This window comes from Glycine soja, chromosome 18 (genome assembly GCF_004193775.1).
Source record: "Glycine soja cultivar W05 chromosome 18, ASM419377v2, whole genome shotgun sequence".
Lineage (NCBI taxonomy): Eukaryota > Viridiplantae > Streptophyta > Magnoliopsida > Fabales > Fabaceae > Glycine > Glycine soja.
The window spans coordinates 3,739,282-3,766,960 of NC_041019.1; the positions used below are offsets into that span (position 1 = coordinate 3,739,282).

General features: G+C 31.0%; 2 protein-coding genes and 1 pseudogene across 7 annotated transcripts; 2 read left to right on the top strand and 1 right to left on the bottom strand.

Annotated features, from left to right (window-relative positions):
• Positions 1-6,507: 6,507 nt before the first annotated feature.
• On the top strand, positions 6,508-9,767 carry LOC114395315 (protein TPX2-like). Of its 6 annotated transcripts, XM_028357056.1 has the most exons (9): positions 6,509-6,625; positions 6,745-6,804; positions 8,190-8,231; positions 8,334-8,369; positions 8,458-8,493; positions 8,582-8,680; positions 8,763-8,822; positions 8,926-9,020; positions 9,317-9,767. In XM_028357056.1, the coding sequence occupies exons 1-9, from the start codon at positions 6,584-6,586 to the stop codon at positions 9,444-9,446; spliced, it is 600 nt and encodes a 199-aa protein (XP_028212857.1). In that variant the 5' UTR covers positions 6,509-6,583; the 3' UTR covers positions 9,447-9,767. The 6 variants fall into 6 exon arrangements, with proteins under 6 accessions (XP_028212859.1, XP_028212858.1, XP_028212857.1 ...); XM_028357058.1 differs by lacking the exon at positions 8,458-8,493 and having other exon boundaries at positions 6,508-6,625; XM_028357057.1 differs by lacking the exon at positions 8,334-8,369 and having other exon boundaries at positions 6,508-6,625.
• Positions 9,768-10,378: 611 nt separating this feature from the next.
• Positions 10,379-12,466, top strand: LOC114396228 (annotated as a pseudogene).
• A 1,796-nt stretch (positions 12,467-14,262) lies between these two features.
• On the bottom strand, positions 14,263-23,154 carry LOC114397625 (serine/threonine-protein kinase rio2-like). Its single transcript, XM_028359760.1, has 13 exons — positions 22,962-23,154; positions 22,810-22,856; positions 22,665-22,735; positions 22,435-22,548; positions 22,164-22,339; positions 21,973-22,061; positions 21,707-21,824; positions 21,517-21,590; positions 20,617-20,664; positions 18,554-18,722; positions 18,177-18,293; positions 15,272-15,358; positions 14,263-14,718 (listed from the first exon to the last, which is right to left on the bottom strand). Exons 1-13 carry the CDS (start codon positions 23,043-23,045, stop codon positions 14,530-14,532), a joined length of 1,383 nt encoding a protein of 460 aa, XP_028215561.1. The 5' UTR covers positions 23,046-23,154; the 3' UTR covers positions 14,263-14,529.
• Between the last annotated feature and the right edge of the window lie 4,525 nt (positions 23,155-27,679).

Here is a 27,679-nt window from a genome sequence, read left to right on the forward strand (position 1 = left end):
TTTTCGATGTTTAAAATAATTATTTGATATAGTTCTTTTGGGTTATAGTTAAATAAACCATGCCACCAAATTAGATACTATAACAAAGTAGATTTCCATGAACTAGTTGGTATTATTTTTGGTTTGCTTTATTGTGGTGGATTATGTTATAAATATTACTATCGTTCTGGGTTTTATTTTATTTTTTTAGTTGTGACTTTTGTCGAAACACAATAATATAAACATTGTGCTAATTTTATTATACTTTTTTTACTGGAAAATTTTATTATACTTTATAACGAAAGAAATGGTATTAGCTCTTTTTTTTATTACTAAAACTAAGGTTAGAAAAAAGGTGTAAAGTCCCATTTATCTATTAAAGTTTATCAAACAGTTGAAATTCTCAACATTTTATTTTATCCACCAAATAAGTGGAAAGAATAAAATATTAAGTTTTTGAATTTTGAGCTATCAAATTGATAAAATTAATCTATGAGAACAGAGTGATCAGTATATTTTTTTACAAAGATAAAATATGTATTTATTCTAATGTTTTTCATAATTTTAAAACTCAATATAATTCTTTGGTGATATAATTCAATCTACATATAGAAATAATTATAATAAAATTTAACAAAATTATAAGAACTTTCACATAGTCATAGAGCTCTTTTTTTAAAAAAAACAAAAACAGGATAGAATTACTTGTGAATTATTCAATCTAGTTGGATGTGTTCAACCATAGGCCATACGTTGAATTGTGTGTTCAACCATAGGCCATACGTTGAAATGTGTGTTCAACCAATCATTCAAGCTAGCTAGTCAAGTACTTTTTTTTTGTACAACTCAAGTACTTAGTTTCATGATTGATTTTATTTTCTAAAATTAGAACTTCATCTTGATAGCTTATTAAATATTGGTTAATTAGTATTTGAGGGCTCTAAAAAAAAAAGTTAGCATTGAGGGTCGACAGTTTAATATTAGTAGCTAAGTCATTGTACTTAAATTTTATCATTATTTATCATAATATTAAAAAGTAACAGATAACAATGATGTTTTTTTTTTGTATTTTTGTTTAGAGGTATATTTGGTAAAAGAAAAAAGATATATTATATTTATTACAAGTTTTTTTTAAGCTCTTACAAATCTCCATCTTAAGTTTTTTGGAATTTGCAAGTCCTTTCTTAGTAATGAGTTTGTGTGGAACTTGCAAATTCTTTTGCAAGTCCTTTCTTAGTAATGAGTTTGTGTGGAACTTGCAAATTCTTTCTTTGTATGTATCTCCTTTTTTGGGTTGGATTGGATTAGGTGAGATAAATTTTCCCTTATCAAGAAGTTCTTTTCATAAATTTAATATCCTAATCTTAAAAAAGAAAATAAATTCATAATATTTTTAATTTTAAATAATATTTTAAAGATTTGAAACAAATAATAAATTCTTAAAAAATAAACTAAATTATTTTTTCAAAACTAAAGATATTAAACATATTCTCAACAAATAAAATTGATGACGATATTAGACATAGACATATAAATATATTTTTAACAAATAATGGTGACGACGATAACAACAATAACATCAACGATAATAGTAATAGTGATGACAATAATGATAAAAATATTAAGTGTTATAAAATTTGTTGGATCCTCTAGATAAAGATATGATCATTTTAAAATATTGAGAATTGAAAACAACTTATCAAGTAATTATTTTATAATTCCATAGAATTATGATTGAGTTGAGATTCTAATTTTTTAAAAATCAAATCAAATATAAGAATTTAAATTAATGAAACAAATTATAATTTTAAGCTTTAATTTCATGCTAAAATCTAGACACGACATGTACTTATATTTAATTAGTATAAGTTACCATCCCTACAATAAGCTTCACTTCTTTTTTATACCTTTGTTTTGTCTGCTCTTAACACCTATTACAAGCCTTCCAAAATAAAAACCTTTATAGTTTGTCATGGCTCACGCCACCAAAGAATGACAACTGCGTCTGCGTATGAGAATAAAGAAGTGCTTTCACAATCTCCAATAATAAAAGAATAAAACAAGGTTTTTCAAACACATGCATTTTGAACGTATTATCAGTGTTTTATATGTTAGTGTTAATTTTCATTATTCATGTGAGAGACCAACAAACAAGCCGAACAAGTATTGTATTGGCCTTATTGTAGTATATATAAGAATAAGTGCTGACTCTCACTCACTAATCATCAACGAGAATATTTGCTGAGACTGAAAATGCATATGGTAGTTGAGACTTTCTGATCATGTTCAGTTGCAATGAAAATTAAAGAGAGAGAGAGAGAGAGATTCACTAATTTGTTAAAGTCTTGTTGGAGGCTCTATCTTATGATGGAAATATGGATACCCCACAAGCTTCAACTGCAAGCATATTATGTGGTGCCTTGTAGTAGGTTGATTTTCGATTCACAACCTAACGAATTGGATGACACCCTGCTTACCCTTCTTCACAAAACCAAAATCAATTTCTTTCTTTCTTTCTTTCTGACATTGTGTCTTTGGCTGGGGTTGACGGCTTCAAGAAGAAACATTTGAAAACTTGCTCTGAACAACCTTTTATTTACCCATTGGTTTTCTCAGCTTTCATCACTGTCTTTATCTTCCAGTGGAAATGAAAACGACTTGCTCCAACTGTGTCGAGCCCATCAGATAAACCTTCAACTTCAAATATAAAGAAACAAAATATGCAATATATATAATACATTAATACTTTAATAGTATAAAAGGTTTTTACATTACTATCTATCAACTATTATACTATAAGTTTATTAACTTTTATAATAATTATTTTTAAAATTATGTTAAAATCACATCTTAGTTGATCATGTAAAATATTTTAAATTAACGAATTTGAATTAAACTCATATATATATATATATATATATATATATATATATCATTAGATTATATTTAAATGATAAAAAATAAAAAAGTGCACTATATTTTGAAGTGATCTTGTGACCATCACCGAATTTATAATCTTGATCTTTTATATATTAGAATAATATATTCTCACAAGAGCATATATAAAAAGAGAAATCAAATTAAATTACATTCGTGTAATAACTTACATCAATTATTATATTATTTAATAACTTTCAATAACCTTCAATTGAATAATTAATACAAATTATTTGATACATTCATATATATTAAAATTTTTATTGTATATATAATTTAATTAACATCTTGTTAGTGTTCTTTTTTATATAAAATTTGACATCAACAATTAAGGTGATATATAATTATGATTCAACAATTAAATCTATAAAAAAAAATATTTCATGTAAAAGTATTAGTGGTGTAATAGTATAAATTATACTGGTGTAATTTAATTTTACCCCATAGATACATATATTGAACAAAAATCTATTTGCTTTAATATTGAATTTTATACACAGTTAATATAAATATTTTGATACTATACACCAATGGATAAAAAAAATCTTGAATATGACTTTTAAAAATCAATCATCTTACTATACATGATAATATTTGATTGGATAAAAATTGTGTATTCTAATTAAATTATTGTTTTGAATTTTGGTAGAAATAATTTTAAGAAGAAATGATTTGTGTTTGCATATGATATTTTTAAAAGTAAGTTGAGAAAAATTGATTTTGTTTGATACTTTGATTGATAAAGTAAAATTACTTTAAGAATTATTCTTTATCCAACAAAACGTTAAAAGTTTGATAAATGATTATTTTGGTTCTAGATTGTATAAATTGACGACAATTTAATTATTAAAAGAGTAAAAATTTTGATTTCATTTATAAATGTGTAAGAATACGACAATTTTGTATATTTGTGTGATCACTTTATCATTGTGCTATCTTGCTAAGGTTTCTCTACAAGCAATTCAAATTGCTTAGACAGACAAATTTAATGAAAGATATGACAATTTTATTTTTTTGTGGTGATGCACTGCTGAATATTCAAAAGCAGACGAAATAGAAATTAAAAACTTAGATTCAAGACAAAGCATTAAAAAACATATAACAGGAATTGAAAAGACCGGGAATGCAATTGTACAATATTGATCCTTGATGATGTCGTACCGAATGAAAGAATTATGGATTGGGAATGAAAGATTTTAATTATAAAAGATAAGAGAGAATAATGCACATGAATTGACATATTGTTCATTGAATCTGAATGACACGAGGATTAACTAATTGATTAAGAAGATATAGAGTGTAACTCAAGTTGTCTATGCGTTGATTAACCAGCGACAATATCTTAACTGCAGAATTTAACATTAATTTTCAACAGATAAATAATGAGCTATATATTGTCGTTTTGTCATTTTAAAGCATCTGATTAGTTTTGTCCTTCCAAAGCATTAATTGCTTCTTAGTGAACTTAATTAACTTTTCTATAATTAGAATTGCTCTTAGCATAACGCATCATTCATTAAACTTCGTGAAATGGTAACTACAATAATAATAGATGAAACCACAAGAAAACATTATCACCCTCCCCCCGTACGAGTGATAACAACTTGCAGATTACTATTCAATCATTTTACTAGTTAGTTCCTTAATTACAAAACAGATATCATGTTTAGACTAAAAATTAACAGCGTTATTACGAATTTTCAGTAACTGGCATGGATGTTGAGATGAAATAAAGTCTCTCATTAGGTGTGAGACCCCAATTAAGAAACAAACATCATTTATTAAAAAAAAAAATCATAAAGTAATAAGAGTTTAATTTCTATACACTTAATCTAAATCAAGAGAGTTAGTTCAATTGTAAATCCTATGGTAAAGTACTTGATTCATAAGGATAAAAAAAAATACACTAAATATAAAAATAAAAAAAATTATACCATCTACTAGTAAGAAATAAAGATAAGTATAACTTTTAAACCAATAAAAAAAAATAGGACTTTTAATGGAGTTATTACAAACTTATTAAACATGACAATTTGTGATTGAGTGAAAATAAAAACTCTTTATAGTCAGTGCATAGTAACAAAGGGATGGTATCAAGGATTAAGGATAATAAAACCACATGATAAATTACCATAATGAAACCATATATTGGCACCATATAATAAGGTAATTTGGGAGAAATAGTTGATGATAGTATGAAGGATTGGATGACAGAGGACTGATGTGAAGCTGAGGCAGTGCAGATTGAAGAATGTGGCTAGGGAGTGTCTTAGGATGGTTTGACGGCTTCAACAAGAAACATTTGAAAGCGGGTTATTAACAACCTTTTGGCTGGTCATCACTTTTTGCTCTTTCAAAATTACTCTACTCTTGCTGTGGTAATGAAAGTGACTCAAATCAAGTGTGCCAGAGTCAATCAGATGTACTTTCTTACTTGAAATGTATTTGAGATTAAATATAAGAAAGTTACTGGAATGCAAAAATCTAAACGTAAAAAATGCACTTTAAATGAGACACTGAACTACATACTAGATATTATTACGAATCATAGTAAGAGTTAAATTTTTTTGTCATGTTTGAAGGTAGTTTATATTCATCATTGCGTATTACGGTGATGTAGATTAATTCTAATGACTAACACAGAAGATATTGAAATGAGAGATCAAATATAAATAAGGATAGGAAAATCAGAGATTATCACTACTAAAAAAACCATTTACTACAACGCGTAAACTACCACGGTTGATAAAAACCGTTTTATAAAAAATCTAAGGGTAATTAGTGATCTTGAGTTTGATTTTTGTAGAACTTAATAGAACCTATAACATAATAAGTCTATAACAACCAATCGCTTATGAATCATCTAATATGAGATTGTTTTAGTTTAATTAGTAATCTTGAGTTTGATTTTTGTGTATATTCAAAGGAAAGGTTTTGTTATCTATTGCATTTTTCAACTCACAAAGGATTGCCTCCCTTCTACTTGTAGTCTCATACCAAAAAATAACAGATCAAACACTCTATGTTATTGCTAAAAGAAAAATAAAAAACATTTTTATTTTCCTCTCCCTTTATTTTGGTATTTTTCCACACGAAAATTCGATACCAATGGCATATTGGCATTCCCCTTGGTGCTCTACCAGAGCAGAAGTTGATTTTTTTTTCTTTCTTTTCTTATAATTGATTATGCTTTTGCCAACTTGACATAAACTAATTAAACAAGCAATTTTTCTCTATTGGAAAACACTATAAAAACTATGTCTTTTAGTATTCATTCAATATTACACAATTAAAGTGACACTAACAACTACAATGAGTGGACGTATTTCCAATTATGTAACAGAAACCTCAGTGTTCTCCACATGTTCAAATTCAACATGCTAGTAAACTCAAGATTAATCAATGTGAACCAGGGATTATCCCTCACTTAAGCCAAGTGGAAATTTGAAGGAACATAGCAAGGTTGACAAATATATGGTTGAGAGGGAGGTTTAATCAGAAAGTTTGGTACAAGAAAGCATGCAAATCCTAGATCATGCTGGTGATGTGGCAACAGAAATAAAATTTTCAGACATTTACCAACCTCCAAACTTCATCTTTTCCCACTCTTTATATAGTCCCTTCATCAGCTCAGTTACTGCTACACACACACTCCACTTAGTTAAACATGGAGAAAGCAGGCTCTAACAGTCCTAAATCTGCTTTGAAGGTTGGGAAGCTTAGTTGTTTTTTTTCTTTTTCTTTTGTTCTATTCCCTCTTAGTACTAGAATAACATGTCTTAACAGTTTCACTTCTTTTGGATTTTCCTTAATTTTCCATGGAAAAAGTTTGTGAAGAACACTTCTCAGTCTGCAGCTCAATGGAGCAGTACTAATTCTAGAGGAATGGTGAGATTATGCCTAGCTTTACCCTCACATATATATAAGCCTTAAAAATCCCCTCCTTGTATCATTGCCACATTAGTTGCCCCTTAAAAATGTAGCTTCCATGGCATGCATGGATGGTTTGGAGTTTAGAATTTTACATTCAATCATATTAGGACACCCAGAAGTTATTGAAGATAGTATTTCTGCACTTGTTTAGCTGTTTTGTTTCAGTTCATCTTAAGGTTGAAAGTTATGAAGCAACTGCATCACCTCTGAATGACAGTGAAAGAAAAGAGATCAGTGAGGAGTGTTATATAAGTAACACCTCTTGCATACTTAGATGGTGATACAAATACAACCTTTGTTTTGTTTTGTTTATGAGAAAGCAAAAGCACACCTATATACATGGATGCATCAAGTTGGATTTTCACCTTGTGCCTCTAATCCAAAATATATATATATATATATATATATGGATGTGTTCTTTTGTCTGTGACACCACACTTTGTGTTATTATCATTACTCTAACACACACACATACGGAATGATAATTTACATAAAATCTAGTTTAGAAATGCATGCATATGATAACTTTTGTTACAAGTATTGAATATCTCATTTAGCATAAAAAAGAATGAATATCCCATTTCACCTTTTCAATACTATCATTGAAGTTGTCTTAACTACCCCATCCGCCCAACAAGTTTATCGACGCAACTTTCTCCTTGCTATCAATTATTGATTTAAAAATTGACAAAATCTCTTGTATCTCTCTAAAATTAGAAAAAAAAAATATTAATCTTATAACCAATGAAAGCTTTTCCGACAAAAAGAAAAAACCAGAAACCATCATTGGCCTGTGAATAATGAACTATCCACCTAAAGATGATAATGGCCTATTTCCTGCTTTAAATGGATAATATTGTGGAGTCTGACACGAAAGGCATATATTTTGTACTATGTAACTAAATTTGTTTTCTCTTATTTCTCCAATTTCATAGTTTTCGTTTATTTTTTCCCCATTTGATACTTTCTATAAGTTTTAGTTTACTTCTAAAAATAAAAAGGAAATTTCCCTTTTTTGCGAAGTAGTTGTTATAAGCATATGCACAAATTTTACATGGCCAATAAGTTTAGACATATTGGACGACTGTTTTATTCACCTAGATTATTCATGCACCATGCAGTCCCTTTCCGAAACTTAGATCAATTGCTTTATCCCACAATGGGCCCATTATGATCACGCGAGTACTTGGTCTCACTAATATTATTATTATTGTTATGCTTTCTTACTCTTCTCTGTTCTCCATTATTCTATGTATGATTGGTTGTTTAAAAACCCTTCTAGCTTATTATACATGAATCATGAATTGCCACCTAAATAGATATAATTGGATGTTTCACAGACAAAAGATGTACTCAAAGACAAGTTCTATGACAAGACTAAAGTAAGTAACATGGTATAGTATATATACCAAATAGTATGTAAATTTCGACAGTATGTAAATTTCTTATTTCAAATTTGGTGAGCCATTTTTCTTTATGTCTAGGCTTCACGAAGGTCTCCACCCAAAGAAAGTAACATGGTATAGTATATACGAATTAGTATGTAAATTTCTACTGAATGTATATTTCTGTTTTCAAATTTGGTGAGCCATTTCTCTCTTCGTCTAGGCTTCAAGAAGGTCTCCACCCAAAGAAAGTAACATGGTATAATATATACGAGTTAGTATGTAAATTTCTACATTATGAAATTCTTTTCTTTCAAATTTGGTAAGCCATTTTTGTTTATGCATAGGCTTCACCAAGGTCTCCACCCAGAGAAAATACTAAGCCACAAGAATTTAAACTCCACACCCAAGAAAGAGCTGTCAAGCGTGCAATGTTCAATTATGCTGTAAGAAATTGTGAACAACCAGTGCTGATATTAGCAATTAGCTTTTTAAGATTAACGATGGTGGTTTTGCATGTATGCACAGGTGACGACAAAATTCTATATCATGGAGCTGCAAAAGAAACAAGAGGAAAAGCTGCAAAAGGTAGGCACATAATAATGATGATAAATTGGTCTATTTTTGAGCACGAGAGTAACATTTGAGTGAACTTCATCTTTATGAAATTAATTGAGTTAATCTGGAGCAGTTGATTGAAGAGGAAGAGGTTCGTTTGCTGAGGAAGGAAATGGTTCCAAGAGCTCAATTGATGCCTTATTTTGATAAGCCATTCTTCCCACAAAGGTAAAGGACAATGGATGAAAATGACAAGGATATATATATATATATATATATAAGAGCTATGTAAGATTGGAACAGAATTTAATTTCTACATACGTTAGTCTAAAGTTTTACGTTGTCAATCAATCAGAAATAATTATAAGTGGTGTAACTTTTACACCATCTATGCATGACTAAATAATAGATTAAGAGTTTATCTATGAGGAATTCAACTATACACTAACTTGGTTAATGACTAAAAGAATAAAAGTATTAATAATGGGAAATGTAAAGAACTACATATAAAATTTGACATGCAGATCAAGCAGGAGTATTCCAAGAGAGTCATGCCTCCACATGATGAGCAGCAAGTGTTGGAGCTGCTCGGTTGGCAATGAAATCTACAACTTGCACCACTATGGTCATCAAACTCTCAAGCCCATTAAGTAGAAAGCTTTGAGGGAAGGAGCATGTAAAATGTACACTATCCATGTATTCATTCATCCTTGTATTTCAAGCATGTTGTACACTATCCATAGGGAAACTTAGAGTTTTGTACTATACCATGGGACAACCTAGCTCCTTGATTAGGCGGGCGGGGAGATGTTTTGATGATGTTTTCTTTGTCACAAATAAAGATCAACCGTGTATTTTTGGTGTGTCTTTTGATCTTGGGTGTTTCCACACCAATGCCTTGTACCATTTTTTCCATACCAATGCCTTGTACCATTTGGAAATCAATAGAATAGAATTATCACTTTGCATGTGAAACTATTAGAATTTTTGAGATTTTTCCTTTATCTTTAAAATTAATGTGTTTTCTCATTTTGGGTTGCTTGTAAAGTTGGTTTAACAGTTGCTTATACTCAAGCAAACGAAACTGCAACTCATGTGCTTGCTTCATAACTTTTTAATGAGTGCTTTTTCTTTTGCCCCATACCTTCGTATAGCGAAGAGTGGGCAATGGGGTACGAAGTTTTTTTTTTTCTTTTGCCCAATGAAGGACTTCTTAGTTTGCTTAAATAGGCTCTCATTTTATATGTTGCATTACTGAAATATATCAAGTCAGTTTGCTATCTTTCGTATGAGGTTTCTAGTTTATAATTCGCAACTGATATGATTCTGTTCAGTATGATAGTTTATAGCTTCCATCTGATAGCATAGTCTGATCAGACCGTTGTACAGTTGATAGCTATTTTCGCTCAATCTGAAAGTAGTTTTGCTTCAGTCTGATAGCATTTTCGTTTCAGACTTACATCCTTCTTTCATATGCCATATTCCAAAATGGTATCTAGAGTTTAAATGATCTTTAAGGGACTATGAAGGAGTGAAAAACCAGAAAAAATCATTGAGATAGCCCACACAAACTTCCAAACACAAAAATGGCTTCAAGCAGTAGTTCTTTATCTCCACCTCCTATATTTGCAAGTGAAAACTTTCATCTGGGGGCCGCGAAAATAAGGACTTAGAGCTCAAAGTTTTTGGGATATAGTTGAAAATTGAAGTAACCCAACTCTATCACCAGAAAACCCAACAGTAGCTCAAATAAGAAGTCACAATGATGAAATGGCAAAGGAAAGCAAAGCACTTGTCATTATACAGGCAGAACTACATGATGACATTTTTATGAAGATCCGAACTCTTGAGACTGCAAAAGAGGCATGGGATCAGTTGAAGGAGGAGTTCCAAGGGAATGAAAGAGGAAAAAGAATGCAAGGGCTGAACTTGAGAAGGGAGCTTGAAGCAGTCAAGATGAAAGAAAGAGAATCTGCCAAAGAGTTCAGTGTCAGACTTTGAAGGTGGTTACATGAATCAGATTAGTTGGAGAGGAGCTAAGTGATAAATGTGTAGTGGAGAAAATCCTAGTGTGTCTTCCAGAGATGTTTGAGTAAAAAATCTCCTCTCTAGAAGAAAATAAAGATTTTTCTCAAATATCTATTGTAGAGCTTATGAATGCTCTGCAAGCCACTAAACATGAGATCTTTGAGAATGGAAGGTGCTCTTGTGACACACACCAAAGGCAAAGCCCAAGGGTGGAGTAGCTCTGGGGAAAATCTATTTGGTGGAAAGAAAAGAAAATGAGAAAGAAGGCAATAAGAAAGGAGGAGGTTGAAAGGACAAGTATCCACCATGCCCTCACTGTAAGAAGAAGAATCATACAAAAAATATTTGCTGGTTCAGGCCTGGAGTTAAATGTAGGGCCTGCAATCAGCTTGGTCATGTGGAGAAGGTATGCAAAAATAAAGCAAACCAGCAGGGGCAGTCAGCTCAAGTTGTTGAGCATCACCAACAGACGAAGGAGAAGTTGTTTGTTATTTAACAAGCAAAAGCAAAGAAGAATGACTAATTGATAGTGGATGCACAAATCATATGACCCACGATGCCATCTTTAAGGAGCTAGATCAAACTTACTTCTCCAAAGTCACCATAGGCAATGGAGATCATGTTGATGTCAAAGGCAAAAAGGAGTTGTTGTTGTTGAAACTCCTTCGGGTATCAAATATGTCACCGATGTTTTATTTGTGCCCGAGTTAAGCCAAAGCCTTTTGAGTGTATGTCAAATGCTAGAAAGGAATTATTCATTGGGTTTTGAAGATATAAAGTGTTATATAAGTCTGATTGGGAGTTTGGTTGTATTTGTGTGCCACCAGACCAGACTTAATGTTTGCTACAAGCTTATTGTCCAAATTCATGAAATCTCCAACTCAAGTTCATCTTGGTGCAGCAAAGCGAGTCTTGAGGTACATAAGTGGAATTACAAACTATGGTCTTTGGTTTCGGAAAGATGAAAGTGAAGAACTTCAAGGCTATGCAGACAGTGATTGGGTCGGATGTTCAGACGATGCAGAAAGTACCTCGGGCTATGTTTTCTCATTTGGAAGTGGCACTTTATCATGGGGTTTAAAGAAACAAGATGTGATTGCTGAAGCTGGGCATATTTCAGCAGGAGCAGTATCAAATCAAGCCATTTGGTTGAGAAATTTTTTATCTAACGTTAGACAGGTTCAAAGTGAAGCAACCATTTTGAGGGTCGACAACAAGTCAGCTATTGTTATAGCTAAAAATCCTGTTCAGCATGGAAGGACTAACCACATCAATGTTAAGTATCATGCCATTTGAGAAGCAGAGGAATCAAAGAAAGTTAAGTTAGAGCATTGCAGTTCAAAAGATCAACTTGCAGACATCATGACCAAAGCTCTACCAAAGGGCAAGTTTGAAAAGTTAAGATCAAGGCTTGGGAGTGTTGGAGAAAAATCTCAAGGAGGAGTGTTAGAATTTGAGATTTTTCCTTTATCCTTAATATTAATGTATTTGCTCATTTTGGGTTGCCTGTAAAGTTGGTTTAACAGTTGCTTGTACTCAAGCAAACTGAAACTGCAGCTCATGTTGTTTGCTTCATAACTTTGTAATGAGTTCCTTTTGTTTTTCCCAATGAGGGGCTTCTAAGTTTGCGTATATAAGCCCTCATTGTATCACTCTAAATATGTTGCATTACTAAAATATATCAAATCATTTCGTGTAAGATTTCTGGTTTATAATTCATAACTTTTATGTTTTTGTTCAATCTGATAGTTTATAGCTTTTGTCTGATAGCATAGTCTGATCAGACCGTTGTACAGTCTGATAGTTATTTTCACTTAATATGAAAGCTGTTTTGCTTCAGTCTGATAGCATTTTCGTTTCAGACTTACATCCTTCTTCTCATGTCATATTTTAACAGAAACACTCCTATGCATTGCCATTAACCCTTTAGTATTATTCTATTATTTTGACGCATCTAATTCTAGAGTCAGGTCCTTTATTTATAATTGAGATAGATTGACCCTTAAACTATCACATAAATATTTTGTTATCACAAACAATTTCTCTACTAATTGTTTTTTATACACATTGCCATATTTAAAGGAATTAAATGGAAAGTAGTGAGTGTCAAGCAAACTTTCAACTTAGTACGTAGCATATAATTAAATTAATTATCTAATTATTTCGAATTTCTCTTGTGCTTTAAAATCATATTATCCATCTACTCAATGGTATATGCATGTCAATTTTCAAGTGGCTAATTTGAAACTACAACAAACTCAGGTTTAACATAGCTTTAATTAATATATAAATTAAAAAAACTATGGTATCACGTCACTCGCTTGACAGGAAAAAAAAAAAACTCAGTCAACCAATTGAATTTGACAGTTGGACCAAAATTTTAAATTTTAAGAAATTGTTGATTAAATAAAATAGGGACATCAAAATTATATTTCAGTATAAAAAATTATTATTGAACCATCGTGATTGATTTTTTATCACTATAGTTGCAATAATTGGTTCTTGAGTTTATATAATCAATTTTCGGCAATGTGGTCCACTTCATTCTGTACATTTGCTCAATGTGTTTGCATTTTGTCCATATCACTCATCATACACATCTTTTTTTAGAAATTATTTATATAAAATATATAAATGTGTGCATGTCAGCTTATAGATATGTAATCTGCGAAGAGTGAAATTTGAGGCACATTACTTTAGCCTTCAAATTGCTCTTAAAAGGGCAACAACACGATCCTATGGTCAGTAAATTATAAAAAGAACTAGATACAAAGGGTTAGACTGGGACCGACATCCTCTACCATTAAGAAATTTGTCTCATATTATAAATAGATCATAAAAAAATTGTACACGACCGAGTAATTGGTTTATTGAACAAAATTAATCAAAATTCCAGAGAAGGAAATACTGGTCAAACCAAGTATCATTTTACAGTTCTTGAGGGTTTGATAAGTTCACATCTATGTTAACTGAATCCTTGAGTGAAATCACATAGTAGCAGACATCTTTGCGGCTGTGTTTAATTTATTTAAGTCCTTTGAATAGTCCAAGGTGAAAAACCAAAGGATTAGTGAGAGCATAATCACTGGCACCATCTTTAGGTTGGATAGTATCAATTAAATCCACATCTGCTTCACCAAAAAAAAATTAAATCGACATTTCCTTGGAGATGGAAAGATTGCTAATTTTAAATACTATCAGCCCAAATTCTTGTTTCACCTATGATTCTCTATTCTCTCCTTTCTTTCTTTTTTTCACTAATAACAAAGATGATTTTTTGTTCTTTTTTAATAAATAAAAAAATACTTGCCTAATTAGGTGTTTTCAACAACAAAACTACATTTAAAAATGAAAAGGCACGGACTAGATAGGTGTAGTCTCCTGCTGCAAGAATCAGGCTTTAAATAATAACAATTAATAGCAGTTTGAAAAGTCAAATATAAAAAAATGGGGCAATGACAAAATTTTCCAATATAGAGAAGGCAAAATTTTCATTCCAAATAAATATCGGAAATAATATGATTATCCTCCGCAGGAAAAGGGGGTCGAGACAATAACCTATTTGCTTTCCTATTTCTCAACTTTACACATGTTTGAACTTTTGAACAGATAAAGGCCACCTACAATTGCCTACCTATCTGATAGATGTCACCGTTGAAACTATATATAAAGTCCTTTTCAGTTCACTCCACAACAAGGCCTCATATTTTCACCAGCTGCTCAACTGTTTCTGGATTTTAGAATTGTGAGATGATCTACCACCTTTGTCTTTGTAGGAATTTCTGGCTGCAACAGTCTTTCGTCCCTTATGAGCTTTCGCTATGGCATGTCGTCGTTGCTTACTCAAGTTCTTAACGAGTTCAGCTTCATTTTGCAATGTATCTTCATTGCTTTCCCCCTGTGAATCAAAATTACTTCTACTGAGGCTTCATGCAAACGCCAAATAACAAGGTTTCTATATAGAAAAATAAAAAGCTCCGTTGTGCCCTTTAGATTTTGACAGAAAATAGATCTTAACGAAAAACTAAATCAAATTTATAATGGTCTACCACTACCCTTCTGAACTAAACCAAGGAACCATGCAAGGTACCCTCCACATCACAGTTTTACCAATTTCTTATAAATATATGCCTGTAACTTTTTAAAGAAGCAATACAAGGAAATAATGTTCTACACTAAACGAAGTTACAGTAATAAAATGAGCATATGACTGAAAAATCTAGATTCGGATTTACCATATAAGTCACATCAAGATTAGAGAAATGCACTAGAACTCTAGAAGAGCATAGGCATAACATACATACACGCTATCTCCCAAAAAAAAATCATCATGGCTCAGCCTTTACGACAATAAATTCTTTGAATTGAATATTATGCAGAGGGAAAAGAAAGCTGCACAAACATAGCATTGGGATAACCACCCACAATAAAAAGAATCAAACATTGCTTACATTGTCACTTGCATCTTCCTTTTCAGATCCACTGCTTTCACGTGCTTCACAAATCTCCTCTTTCCCTTGACTTTCGGATCCCTCATTCTGGTTAAAACATAATGACAAATCCTTCAATAAGATTGCAGAAAACAGAATTTCACAACTAATCTGAAAAAATTATGACAGAATATATATGCCCACCAGCCAACGGACGAACTAAAAAAACAAACTTCAGATGACCTGTTGGATATTAAAATTTACATATCACAGCTCACTTATCATATTACAGAAGATACCATATTTAGTCTTACAATCAGAACAATGAAAATATCAAGCTCAACCATCTCAAGCCCAGAAAGTAAGTTTGATATTCTTCCTATGTTCAGCACAGGTTTGCTAAACAAATACCCATAACCTTCCATCAGCATAAAGTATATGTTGTGCATCCATGTATTAGAGTCAAGGGTAACAACAGTTTGATTAGGGGTGGCAAATGAATCTAGTTATCCACTATCCATCCACAATAAATCCACCCATTACAAAAAAAAAAGGATGGATCCAAATCCATCCATTTAATTTTATGGATGGTTAATGATCCATCCACTTATTTTCAAAATCCAATGGATTCTCTAATCAATGATAGAATAAAAACATTTAAACAGATTACATGTTGCACATAAAAGGATTAAGGATGACTAACCTCCCGCCATTGTGCTTTCTATCTCAGCAGCATGCACAGAAATGTTAGACTTACTTTGAATTTTAAAATTAAAATATTAAGTGATCCTAATATTTCTTAACCACTACTCCTTCTGTTATTCTCACTAATGTATTTGGTCATGTTATTTTCTAATAACAGTTCTGTTAGTGGGATGTAACCGTTATCTACATATCCTGATTATTAGGGGTTAGTTTCAATGATGAATAGAACTGACTCTATAAAAGCCAGAGTCCCCAGTCTAAACATATCATCAGAAAATGCCCACTTCCATCGTGTGAGAGGTGTTAAAGGCCGGAAGCACAAGTAAGGTGGAAGCATTTTGTGCATGAGTTTATGTTGAGAGCTGCTGATATAAAAAGCGTAATGGCTGGAGGTTAGTGATCCTTAATCCATTTATGAGCAAAATGCAATCTGTTTAAACGTTTTTATTCTATCAAATGAATCCATTTATCCACTATCCATCCAATCCATCCACAATAAATTCATCCAATCCATCCATTACAAAAAAAATTAAACAAATGGATGGATCCAAATACATCCATTTAATTTTATGGATAGTTAAATGATCCATCCACTTATTTTCAAAATCAAATGGATTCTCTAATCAATACTTAATGGATCAAAATTGATCCAACTTAATAATAAAATAAATTGTGGGCAATTTTCAACTGTCGGCTAGGATTTCTTTCAGTCGTTATCGGCTGCAACTATTTTTTGGCAGATATCGGCCTGGGTTTTTTGGCCAATGATGTTTTTTCACCGACATCGGTCGAGGCTATTTTCGACAAACGTCGGCCGATGAAATTTTTTGGACAATGTCAGCTAGGGTTTTTTCAGCCGACTTTGGTCAGAGCTATTTTTTTGCTGATGTTGCCAACTTTTTTCAGCTGACGTCGGCTGATATTTTTTTCCTACGTTAGTCGATGGTATTTTTCGGACGATGTCAGCCAGCAAACATCATCGGCTGACGTTGGCCAAAAAATAATCTCAACTAACGTTGGCCAGAAAAATTCTTAGTTGACATCAACCAAAAAAAGTCATGGTTGATGTCGACCAAAAAACCCTAGTTGGCGCTGGCCAAAAAGTAGCCCGATCGATGTCAACAGGAAAACCCCTAACTGATGTCGACCAAAAAATTACACCAACTAACATTGACCAAAAAACCCTAGCAAACCTCGACCAAAAACATATTCTTTGCCAACATCGGCCAAAAAATAGTCCAAGCCAACGTCAATAGTTGATGTCGGCCAAAAAACATCGCCGGCTGAAAAATAGTCTTGGTTGATGTCGGCAAAAAATTAGCCTCAATCGTAGTCAGTCGAAAACAAAATCAGTCGACTTTTGTTGGAGCTATTATTATTTTAGAAAGTATTGTGATGTTTTTAAAATATATTATTTCTAAACTAAAACTAACTAAGTTTTAAAATATTTTTTTTTTGTGTGGATGGATTGGATGGATATCCATCCATGAAAAAAGTGTTAATGGATGGATCGGAGAGATTTTTTTATCAAATGGATCAGATCCATTAAATAATATTTAATGGATCATTTTGATTTGATCCATTAGGATACGAATTAGGATTGATCCGATCCATCCATTTGTCACCCCTAAGTTTGATTTCAGAAGGTCCTTATCCTTTACTTCATAATTATATAACCTATTCTACCAGTTCTCCATAGATGGGATGCAAGGTAAAAAACCTGGCTGTCATGGTTTTTTCTCAAGTTGTCCCATCACCTAAGTGATTTATATGTTGATGTGTAATGTTTACAAATCATGGTTCAATTAATTTGAACTCTTGTCTTTCATTTGCAGAAAAAACAGATCTCCTTATCAATCTCTGTCTTTATCTTCTTCACTGCTATATATCACATACTTTTTTTTTTGCCAGACCTTGGTTTGTAGATATGTTACTTTTATTTTCACAACACATTGGACACACGCATAATGCGTATTTTATTCGTCTGATTCTCAGATAATATTATTATATTATAGATATTGGCACCATCCACTCTAACCAATGCTGATGAAACCAGCTTCCCTATTTCCACCAGGCTTTCACGGATATATACCTAAGCATCAATAATGTAATAATAAAATCTTCCTTTCTGTTCCTATTACCATTGAACTCAATCCAATTCAATCATTCAATCTTAGGTTCAATCCTCAGTGCTTCAGTACATAAAAAATAAAGACATTACCTGTTCTGACAAATGTGAAGAATCATCATCTACAGTGTCTGCTTCATTCAGGTCTTCCACCAAGTCAACCCCTTCACTATCTGAATTTGTATCACTTTCTGCCCCACCTTCAATGAACTGCACATAGATTTGAAGACCTTTGAGTCTGAACCAAATATAAGATGCGCTTGACAGTCTATAATTATAACTAAAAACAGACAATTCTAATCCCCATGTGTGATGATGATATTATGCTTCACCAAATGGAGATTCCATGGTTGGTGTTGGCAGCTAAGCCAAAAGCCGTGGAAAATATAAAAAGAAAAGCTATGTTGCCTTTTGAAACACGATCTCCATTTTTTTTCCCCATCCCACATAGAACAAGAAAAACACTATACCCTCTGAATATCTTCTTCATTCTTTCTAGTAAAGCCACTGGCAGCAAGCTCCCTATCTAGAAAACCAGCACTTCTTTCTATTGAAGAAAAACTTGGCTTTCCAGCTTCATCTCTCCCTTCATCAGAACCATCAATATCATCTATGCTTTCTTGAAAAGAAAGATTGAACCTGAAACAGAGAAGAGGGACTAAATATGAAGATAACTAATTTACAGCCACATACTAAATCTAAAATCATTCGACAAGTTCAGCAATCAAAGATATATCAGCCATTCAATGATTCAATCAAAAACAGGAGATGAAACATGCATAAGAGTACTATCTATGTACCAAAAACAAATGAAAAAAAATTACTAAACTCTTCAGGTAAACTAAACTACTAAAGACATAAAACATATAAAAGAAATATAAGGCATAGATAAAGTAAAATATCATAAAAAAAAAGTCAAACTTATTAGTATTACTAAAAGAAATACCAAGACAAGAATTTATTATTTGATTAAGTAAGCAGCATGAAAAAGGCAAGGAAACTCTAAGTTCTAATGAACAAACTTCACTTTGTTTGAAAAACAAGTGTTGCAAATATTTCTTCACCAAGGTGAGTGACTTAAAATGTGCTTCTTTTTCTTTCTTTGCTAACTTGGGAGAATGAGAAAATAGCATTAGCATGGCAGGGGGGATAGAATCCCCGACCCAACATCAGGCCTTCTATCTTCTTTTCTATTTCTAGGGTGACTCTTAAGATGGGTTCAGTCTGGCTGATTGACAACTTTTAATCAAAATTGATTATTCAGATAAACAAATCTGAAATCACTACCGATATATCATCACACAATATTTCAAATTTTCAAGTTTTTCAGATGACTTTAATGCTAGCTACATTCATTGTAATATTAAAGCTGTACGCAAAATAGAGGAAAAAGGAATCAGATAAATACATCTCCCGAGTCAGAACAGAATAGTTCATAGTAACAACTAAAAACTGCAAATTCGGTTTAAATATGTTTTCGGTCCCATAAGTTTGCACTTTTCCACTTTTGGTCCCTGTAAGTTTATTTTTCTAATTTTAGTCAATGCAACCTTTTCCAATTTTGGTCCCTGTAAGATATTTATTATTTTGCTCATTTTTAGTCTCTGTAAGTTTGTGTTTTTCCAATTTTGATCTATCTAAGATTCTAATTTTTTCATTTATAGTCTCCATAAGTTTGCACTTCCAAGGACCAAAATTGGAAAAATGCAAACTTACAAGGACTAAAAATGAGCAAAATATCTTACATAGATCAAAATTGAAAATGCACAAACTTACAAGGATTAAATTAGAAAAATGAACTTACAAGGACCAAAAATGAAAAAGCGTTAACTTACTGGGACCAAAAACATATTTAAGCCTATTAATTATATAACATTGAGATAGATGCAAGTTAGACTCAAAAGATTCAAGAGCATGACCTTAGAGGAATGGCATTATTTAAGCCAAAATGAAGGGCATGACCTTAGAGGAAGCTCTTTGTTTGGTGAAAGAATGAGATAATGGAAGGCATACTTTAAATGAAATAACCCTGAGAATCATGAGTCCAAGTCCGCTGAAAATGTCTTTGATATCTTTTACTAAATGCACTTTCTAACAAGCTATGCCAACTTGTGATAACAGACACACCTAGTTACTTAGTAATATCATTTCTTTGACATCTTTTATTAAATGCACTTTCTAACAAGTTAAGCCCACAGGTTGGGCAAGCGACATGAGAATATCATTTCTATTTTTTCCTAACATCATTTTGAGTTACCAAGACAACAATAAATTAAAAATAAGGGTCTTGCTAAGCAATGCCCTTGGGACATTAGTTAAGGAACAAAAAGAAGAAGTATTAATTGTATAAAACATAAGAGAGGGTAAAATAAAGTTATGGGGAGCGCAATTTTGCATATTCCAATAAAAAATCTTTCTCCTTTTAGTTTCTTAACCAATACCCTAATGGCACTAGTTAGCATTTACCTAAAAATAATATGCAAAAGCAACTCTAGAGTTGACAAATACATGATGCAGAAAATAAAAAACCTACCTTTTCCTGAAAAACTTAAAGATGCATTCAACATCACGGTCAAAGTACCTGAAAACAAGGATAAATAATATGCTGTTAGGCCAGAAATAAAACATATGTGGCTTTTCCATTAATACCTTATATTTAAGGCGTACAACTTATGCATTTCTGTTACTAATTATAAATTTTCATTTTTATATTTATACTATGAATATTGATTTTAAACATAAAAAATATGAAACTTATATGCCCACATACTACTTTCAATTTATAATATAAAACCTTGTACATGTAAATTTAAGGTATTAATCCACAAAAAATATTTTCATTTAAAAAAAAAAGTTATATAAGCATATGCTAACTCAAATTGTTGTGCCAAAATTAACAGTTAGTTAATTATATTCTAACTCATAATTAGTTAACAGCTGAGTCATTGTTGACTCAGTGTAACAGTTAGTTAGTTGTACAGACAATTAGTTAGTTAGCAGCTAAGTCATTGCTGACTCAGCATAACAGTTAGTTAGTTAAACTAACTGTTATGTGGTTAGAATTCTCTATAAATATGCTGTTGTGCATTCAGTTGTAACTAACCAATTTCATAATACAATAACAGTTTCTTAGCTTTCAGTTTTATCTCTTTCTCTTTCACTGATATGAATTTCTTCAAGAAACATTCCTTTTTGGGGGAGGGGGGTAAACTACAGGAGAAAGATTCATCACTTATGTGCTATATGTTAGCCTAATAAATTCTCAATGAAGTGTGATTACAATGCAAATGACATGCAAATTTTGTAAACTTTATTAGCAAAAAACAAAACACAACAAAGTGAAGTGCCAAAGTGACAGGCTTGGCTAGGAATCGTGATAACAAGTCAAAAGAAAATTATGAGAAAGACTATCATACAAGGAGGAGAATCTTACATCTGTGCATTACGGTGTGACACAGATACCATTTGTGGAAAATCAATCATTGTAATTTTTTCATCATCATTAATCTACAAGGAATAGAATTCAGAGTGTAAACTAGAAGCAAAAGCCAACACAATAACTGATTTCATGAAATAAAAATTAGAATTCCTTTAATCATTTATGCTGGCATGTTAAAGCATACCATGATGTTAAATTCATTGAAATCACAATGAATGAGACCATGCTCTGCCAACCGAACGACCTGACCAAGAATTGCCTCAAAAACTGTCTCTGGATTCAGTAACTGCTTAACCTGAACACTACATTTGAAAATCAGGCAATTGTTAGCAAAACCAGAAAAAAAAAGTGAAAGAAATACTACAAACAAGAAAGCCAGCTTAATAACAACGGATAAAAGGAGAAAACTTTAAAATTTAAATGTTAGCAAAATTAAAGAAGGAAACTTACAGAGGATAACCTTGGACGAGTGACATGACTACACAATGTCTATTGCTTTCTATTGCATTTGGAACAGGGAAGCCATGTGTTTCCAAAGCCTACTCAAGCAAATCATGAGTCACCAGCAAATCAAACAAAAAATATAATAATTCAAGTATACAGCTACATAGACTAAAAAGGAGAGGAAGGTGAAACAAAACCTTCATGAAAGCAAATTCTTTAAGTGCAGCGAGGCGAGACAAATAGAGCCAATTATAACTACTGCGATGTCTCAAGTAGTCACGCTTAGATTTGACGGCTCGGAAAGAGACTCTTCCAAGCCTATGCAACTTCATAGCCAGAACTGTTCCGTCTTCACGGGCAACCTCAAATATATCTAGCAGAGCACAAACACCAACATAAATAGCAGAAAAACGTGTGAAATGTGATTGAACAAAGGGCACCCAATCAGAAGAACATCAACTAAAATACCAGATTCCTTTCCAACACCAATCTGGCGTCCAACAGCTACAAACACTCCTTTGTTCACCATAGTCTTAATGGCAAGAAAATCATAACCAAGGTAGGTAAGGCGGAACCCATCATCTAAAATCAAATTAAGCTCTCACATATTAGAGGGTCATTCAAATGAACTTCTATATATTTATATTAGATTTTCCTTTTTACTAAATATAATAATAAACAGATTAGAAGGTACTAACATTTAGAAGAGTCGTGATGCAACAACTTGTGTTTGAGCAAGTTTTTCAAAACCTTGTACGTGCCTCCATGCCTACAAACAGTAACATAAAAATTAGTAACAACGATAAAAATAAAAAGTGAATATGGAAGTGGGTTGAAAGTTACTTGAGACGCGCAATTCGGTCGATGAGTTCGGTGGGTACGATTTCATGCTGCAACAGAGGGAGGAATCTCATTAATTTCAGCTCAAGAATTCAGAAAATAATAATAATTATAATAAAATTGGAATTTAAAAGGAGGGGAAAAGAAAAACGCACATTCCGCATCCCCAATTCAACGGCTGTGAGAACCCTAAAATCATCTTTGGAGAGATATCTCAAGACATCTACGTCGAGCTTCATTCTTAATTAGATTGGTGAGAAAGTGTGGGGAATGAATAAATCTAATGCAGAGGACTTACAATATATTCGTGAGGGTTAGATGAATCTAATGGTGAATAAAACCAGTTCACCATAAACCACCCACATAGCTGGACCACACAAACATCTTTCTACAATTCATAGTAGTCATTTATAAGAATGTAAATCTATACATATTTTTTTTTGGCGTCATAATATTTTTTTTAATACATTGATGACAATAAATTTAAAACTCCTAATACGAATTATCAAGTTCTCTAAAGTATCATATTATCGTCTAGTTTAAACGCTCCTTAAAATAATAAAATTATATATATAATCTTCAAGTATTAAATATTTGTCAAATGAATCTAATTTAGTTAATTAAATGAGTATTATAAATTTTTTAATATCATATTTTAATCTATAAAAAAGGTATTAAATATTTATAAATTTAATTTTTATGTTGATATATACCAACGTTTAGTAGCTAATAATTTGAAAAATCATTTAGTATAATTTTTAATACTTAAGAGGTTATTTATATGATTTATATATTTTAGGAACTAATTAAGATAGAGAATAATATTTTAGGATGATCTATTTACAAATTATCCCATCTCCTCAGCTACGCAAATCCCAGCCTAATTGGTAGGTGGATACTAAAACGATTCGTCTCTTCCCAAACACTAGAAATCGTGATTCGAAGCTAACGGCTAGGGTGAAACATTTTCAATATTCTTATATTATATTTGTTTCATTTTAAAAAAAATCAAAAAAAATATTTAAAAGATATTGAATTTGTTATTTATGTTTAATATTAAAATCATAATTAAAAATAATTTAAATTAAGATTAGATTGCTAAAATTATTTTATAAAATTGTTAATCCGACTCTTTTATATGATCCTTAAAACTAAAATGAGATTATTAAAATTAAAATTAGATTGGTGAAAAAATAAATTTTTAATATTATTATATTATATTTGTCTCATTTTAAAAAAAATCAAAATAAATATTTAAAAGATATTGAATTTGTTATTTATGTTCAATATTGAAATCATAATTAAAAATAATTTAAATTTTTTAGTTACAATAAATATTTAAACGGAAATTTTTAATAATTAAAATTTATTATAAAAATATTGAAACATAATTTTTAACTGTATAATAAATTTATTAGTTATAAAAATTATGAGACCAAAATTTAAAATATGATATGATTTTTTGTTTAAGATAATGATTGAAATAAAATTTAAAAATATATTTCTATTTTTTTAATAATTTAAAATTTAAGATTAGATTACTAAAATTAAGATACATTTTTTTAATATATATATATATATATATATATATATATATATATATATATATATATTAGTTATTACTAATATTAGATTAGATTGCTAAAATTAATATTAGATTGGTGAAACAATTAATTTTTAATATTGTAAATTTTAAATATGATAAGATTTTTAGTTTAAGATAATGATTTAAAATAAAATTTGAAAATATATTTGATTTAATAGTTATAAAAAATATTGAAACCAAAATTTAAAATATGATACAATGGTTAGTTTAAGATAATGATTGAAATCAAATTTAAAAATATATTTGATATAGTAGTTATAAAAAATATTGAAACCAAAATTTAAAATTTAAAATATGATAAGATTGCTAGTTTAAGATAATGATTGAAATAAAATTTAAAAATATATTAAATGTGTTAATTATAAAAAATATGGAAACCAAACTTTAAGATATAATAAGATTGTTAGTTTAAGGTAATGATTGAAAATAAATTTTAAAATATATTTGATTTTATAGTTATAAAAAATATTGATAACATAATGTGTCATTTTTGTAGTCATTTTTATTTATAATTTGTATATGTAAACAAGTTAATTATTATATAAAAAATAATCATCACAAAGTTTATTATGTAAATTTACATATACATTAAATATAAATTAGAAATTTTAATGTTATATATAACGACACTATTTATTTATAATATAATGTATTTATTAGCTCAGTTGATTTGAGTATTATATTAATAATGCAGATGAAGGTTGTTCGATCCCTTGGAAAATCAACCAAAAATCACTGTATACTTCTAACAAATTCACGTACACAATCGGAGACCAAATATGCTTTCAAAATGTCCTTAACGGAAGCAACTTACACTAAGTTATAGAAAATTTGCGAATAAAAAATGGTGCTGCAAAAATGAAAAAATGCAACTACTATTTATAACTGAAAATACCATAAGGGTATTTTCGGTGTTTTGGAAAGTTGTTGGGTGCCCCAAGCAACTCCCTTTCAGTAATTACCATATACACTTCCTAATTTTCTCAAGTTCAAACTTCATGGGAGGGTGGATTGGAGGTTAAAATCTTTAACGCACCCTAATTTTTACTTGGTGCACCCTTAAAATTTGTAAGGTTTCCATTTTACCCTTTTCATCCCACTCACTCTTTTCTCGTCTCTATCTTCCTCTTCACCTTAGGCAACACTTGTGTGGTCGTGGTCGAGAGACTAGGACAGTGGCGACTCTAATCATGTCACGATGATAATTTTTCAAGGACAGTGGCATTGCTAAAACATGAAGTGATGTATATTATAGATTGAGCAATTCGTGATAAATTTCTATTACGAATTGCTTAATGTGTAATGCATTTTTTGTATTACAGATTAATCAACCACCGTTGAACTAGAAGATTTGAGTGAAAAATTATTATCTTGAAAGTTGAAAGTTATGTATTCTATTGTATCACTTAACTATGTTTCTCTTAGTATATTTTAATAGTGTATTTTATTTTCTGTGTGTGTATATATGTGTATGTATGTATGTATAGGGGATGTTTCAAATGAGAAAGAATGAGAAGAACTAATAAAATCCATCAAATTAAGATTAGAAGAAAAAAATAGACATTTGAGATTAAAAATACTTTAAAAATTGAATTAGTTAATGTATCAATCAAAATTCTAAATGATTTACCTAACAAAAAATAAATCTATAAAAGATCTCAATTATCACATATTAAAATATTCCAATTAACTCATTTGTTGCCACCATTGCCATGACGGTTGTTGTTTCTGACACGATGACACTCATAGTGTCAATGATAACAACAACAATTATAATGACAATGACACATGGTAGTCATGATGGTGACACTGACGACGATTATTGTAATGACAATCATGATGTTGATGGTGATAAGTTGACGAACAAGACTCACATGATAATTAAAATATTTTAATGGGTAATAATTAAGATCTTTTTATAGATTTTGATTTGATTTTTTTCAAATGAATTTTTTAGAGATTTTATTTTTACATAGACTTTAATTCAGAATTTTTAACTATTTTTTCAAATTATATTGGTATAATTTGATAACTATTACATTATTCTATATTTTTAAACGAAATAATATTTTCTTAAAATTCACTATTAAGTTGAAAGTTTCTTTCACATAGATCATAGAATTTTCAAAATATACTAAAATATAAATTAATTGATTACTTTCTTATTCAATTTTGATAAAATTTAACACAAATAATCCTAATAATATGTAAATATAACTCAACGGTTGGATTAATAAAAATCATATTATATATCAAATTATAAAAATAATATAATAATTATGAAAATTACATGTGCGTGCGTATGTGCACGTGCGCGCCCAACAAGAAAAGCAAATTTTTGGTTTGCATGAGCCCTGCAAGAAAAGTTAATTTTTGGTTTGCACTAGCATTTTTATTTTCTTATTGTAGAGGGTAACATTCCTCTCGGGGAGGATGTTCCTCGAATGTACGTTTTGTTCATATCGATCCTAAGCGACCTCGGAAACAAATCTCGTCGTGTCATAGGGTTCTTGAGGTCTGGAGGCGGTTGATTTTCTCTTTCTAGAGACCATCTGCATCAAAAGAATCACAGGGAAGAAAATTAGACAGATTTTATTCAAGACTGAAAGCAGAAAAATAAAACAGAAATAGAGATTGAGCGCTTAGCGAGACTGACTCGCTTAAAGCGCCTTAAGAAAATAACATGATACACTTAGCGCGAAGGACACGCTTAGCACGACTACTGAAAAATAAAGACTCTAGCTAAGCGAGATACCCTCGCTTAGCTAAAACAACACAATGGCTAAGCGAGCATGACTCATGCAGACAGAGAAGAAATTGCGCTTAACGAGCCATATAAACAAAATTTCAGAACTTCTAATTTGCCTTGGGCCTAACGAGACAGACTCGTTTAGCCCAGGCTTATTTGACTTCAAAGGCATGGTGGCTTAACGAGCGTGGCTCGCTTAGTTGCAAACAAAATACCAAAAACCTCTAAGACTCGGACCTAACTAAACTAACTCGTTTAGCGCCGCATGCCGGCTTAGTGAGTTCATTCGAACTCAGAAATTAAAACTTGCAATTTAAATACTTACTAAGCTTGAGTGCAGTGGCTTAGCGAGTTCATACATATGAACATAAATTCAAACATAAATGATGAACACACTTAGTGGAACAGGGTCGGCTTAGCAAGTTCATCAAAAAACCTAGAAATTCATCCAAAATTGATGAACTCGCTTAGCGAGTACATCGAAGTTTCAAAAAAAAATTCAGGAATACTACAAACAA

Bases quoted from the DNA above. Each gene is read 5' to 3' on its own strand.
- LOC114395315 (XM_028357056.1), top strand. From the start codon at position 6,584: ATGGAGAAAGCAGGCTCTAACAGTCCTAAATCTGCTTTGAAG. The intron at 6,626-6,744 runs GTTGGGAAGCTT...CCATGGAAAAAG, and splicing joins GTCCTAAATCTGCTTTGAAG to TTTGTGAAGAACACTTCTCA. The intron at 8,823-8,925 runs GTAGGCACATAA...AATCTGGAGCAG, and splicing joins AAGAGGAAAAGCTGCAAAAG to TTGATTGAAGAGGAAGAGGT.
- LOC114397625 (XM_028359760.1), bottom strand. From the start codon at position 23,045: ATGAAGCTCGACGTAGATGTCTTGAGATATCTCTCCAAAGATGATTTT. The intron at 21,591-21,706 runs GTATGCTTTAAC...TATTCCTTGTAG, and splicing joins TCAATGAATTTAACATCATG to ATTAATGATGATGAAAAAAT. The intron at 18,723-20,616 runs GTAGGTTTTTTA...TCTCTGTTTCAG, and splicing joins TTTAAGTTTTTCAGGAAAAG to GTTCAATCTTTCTTTTCAAG.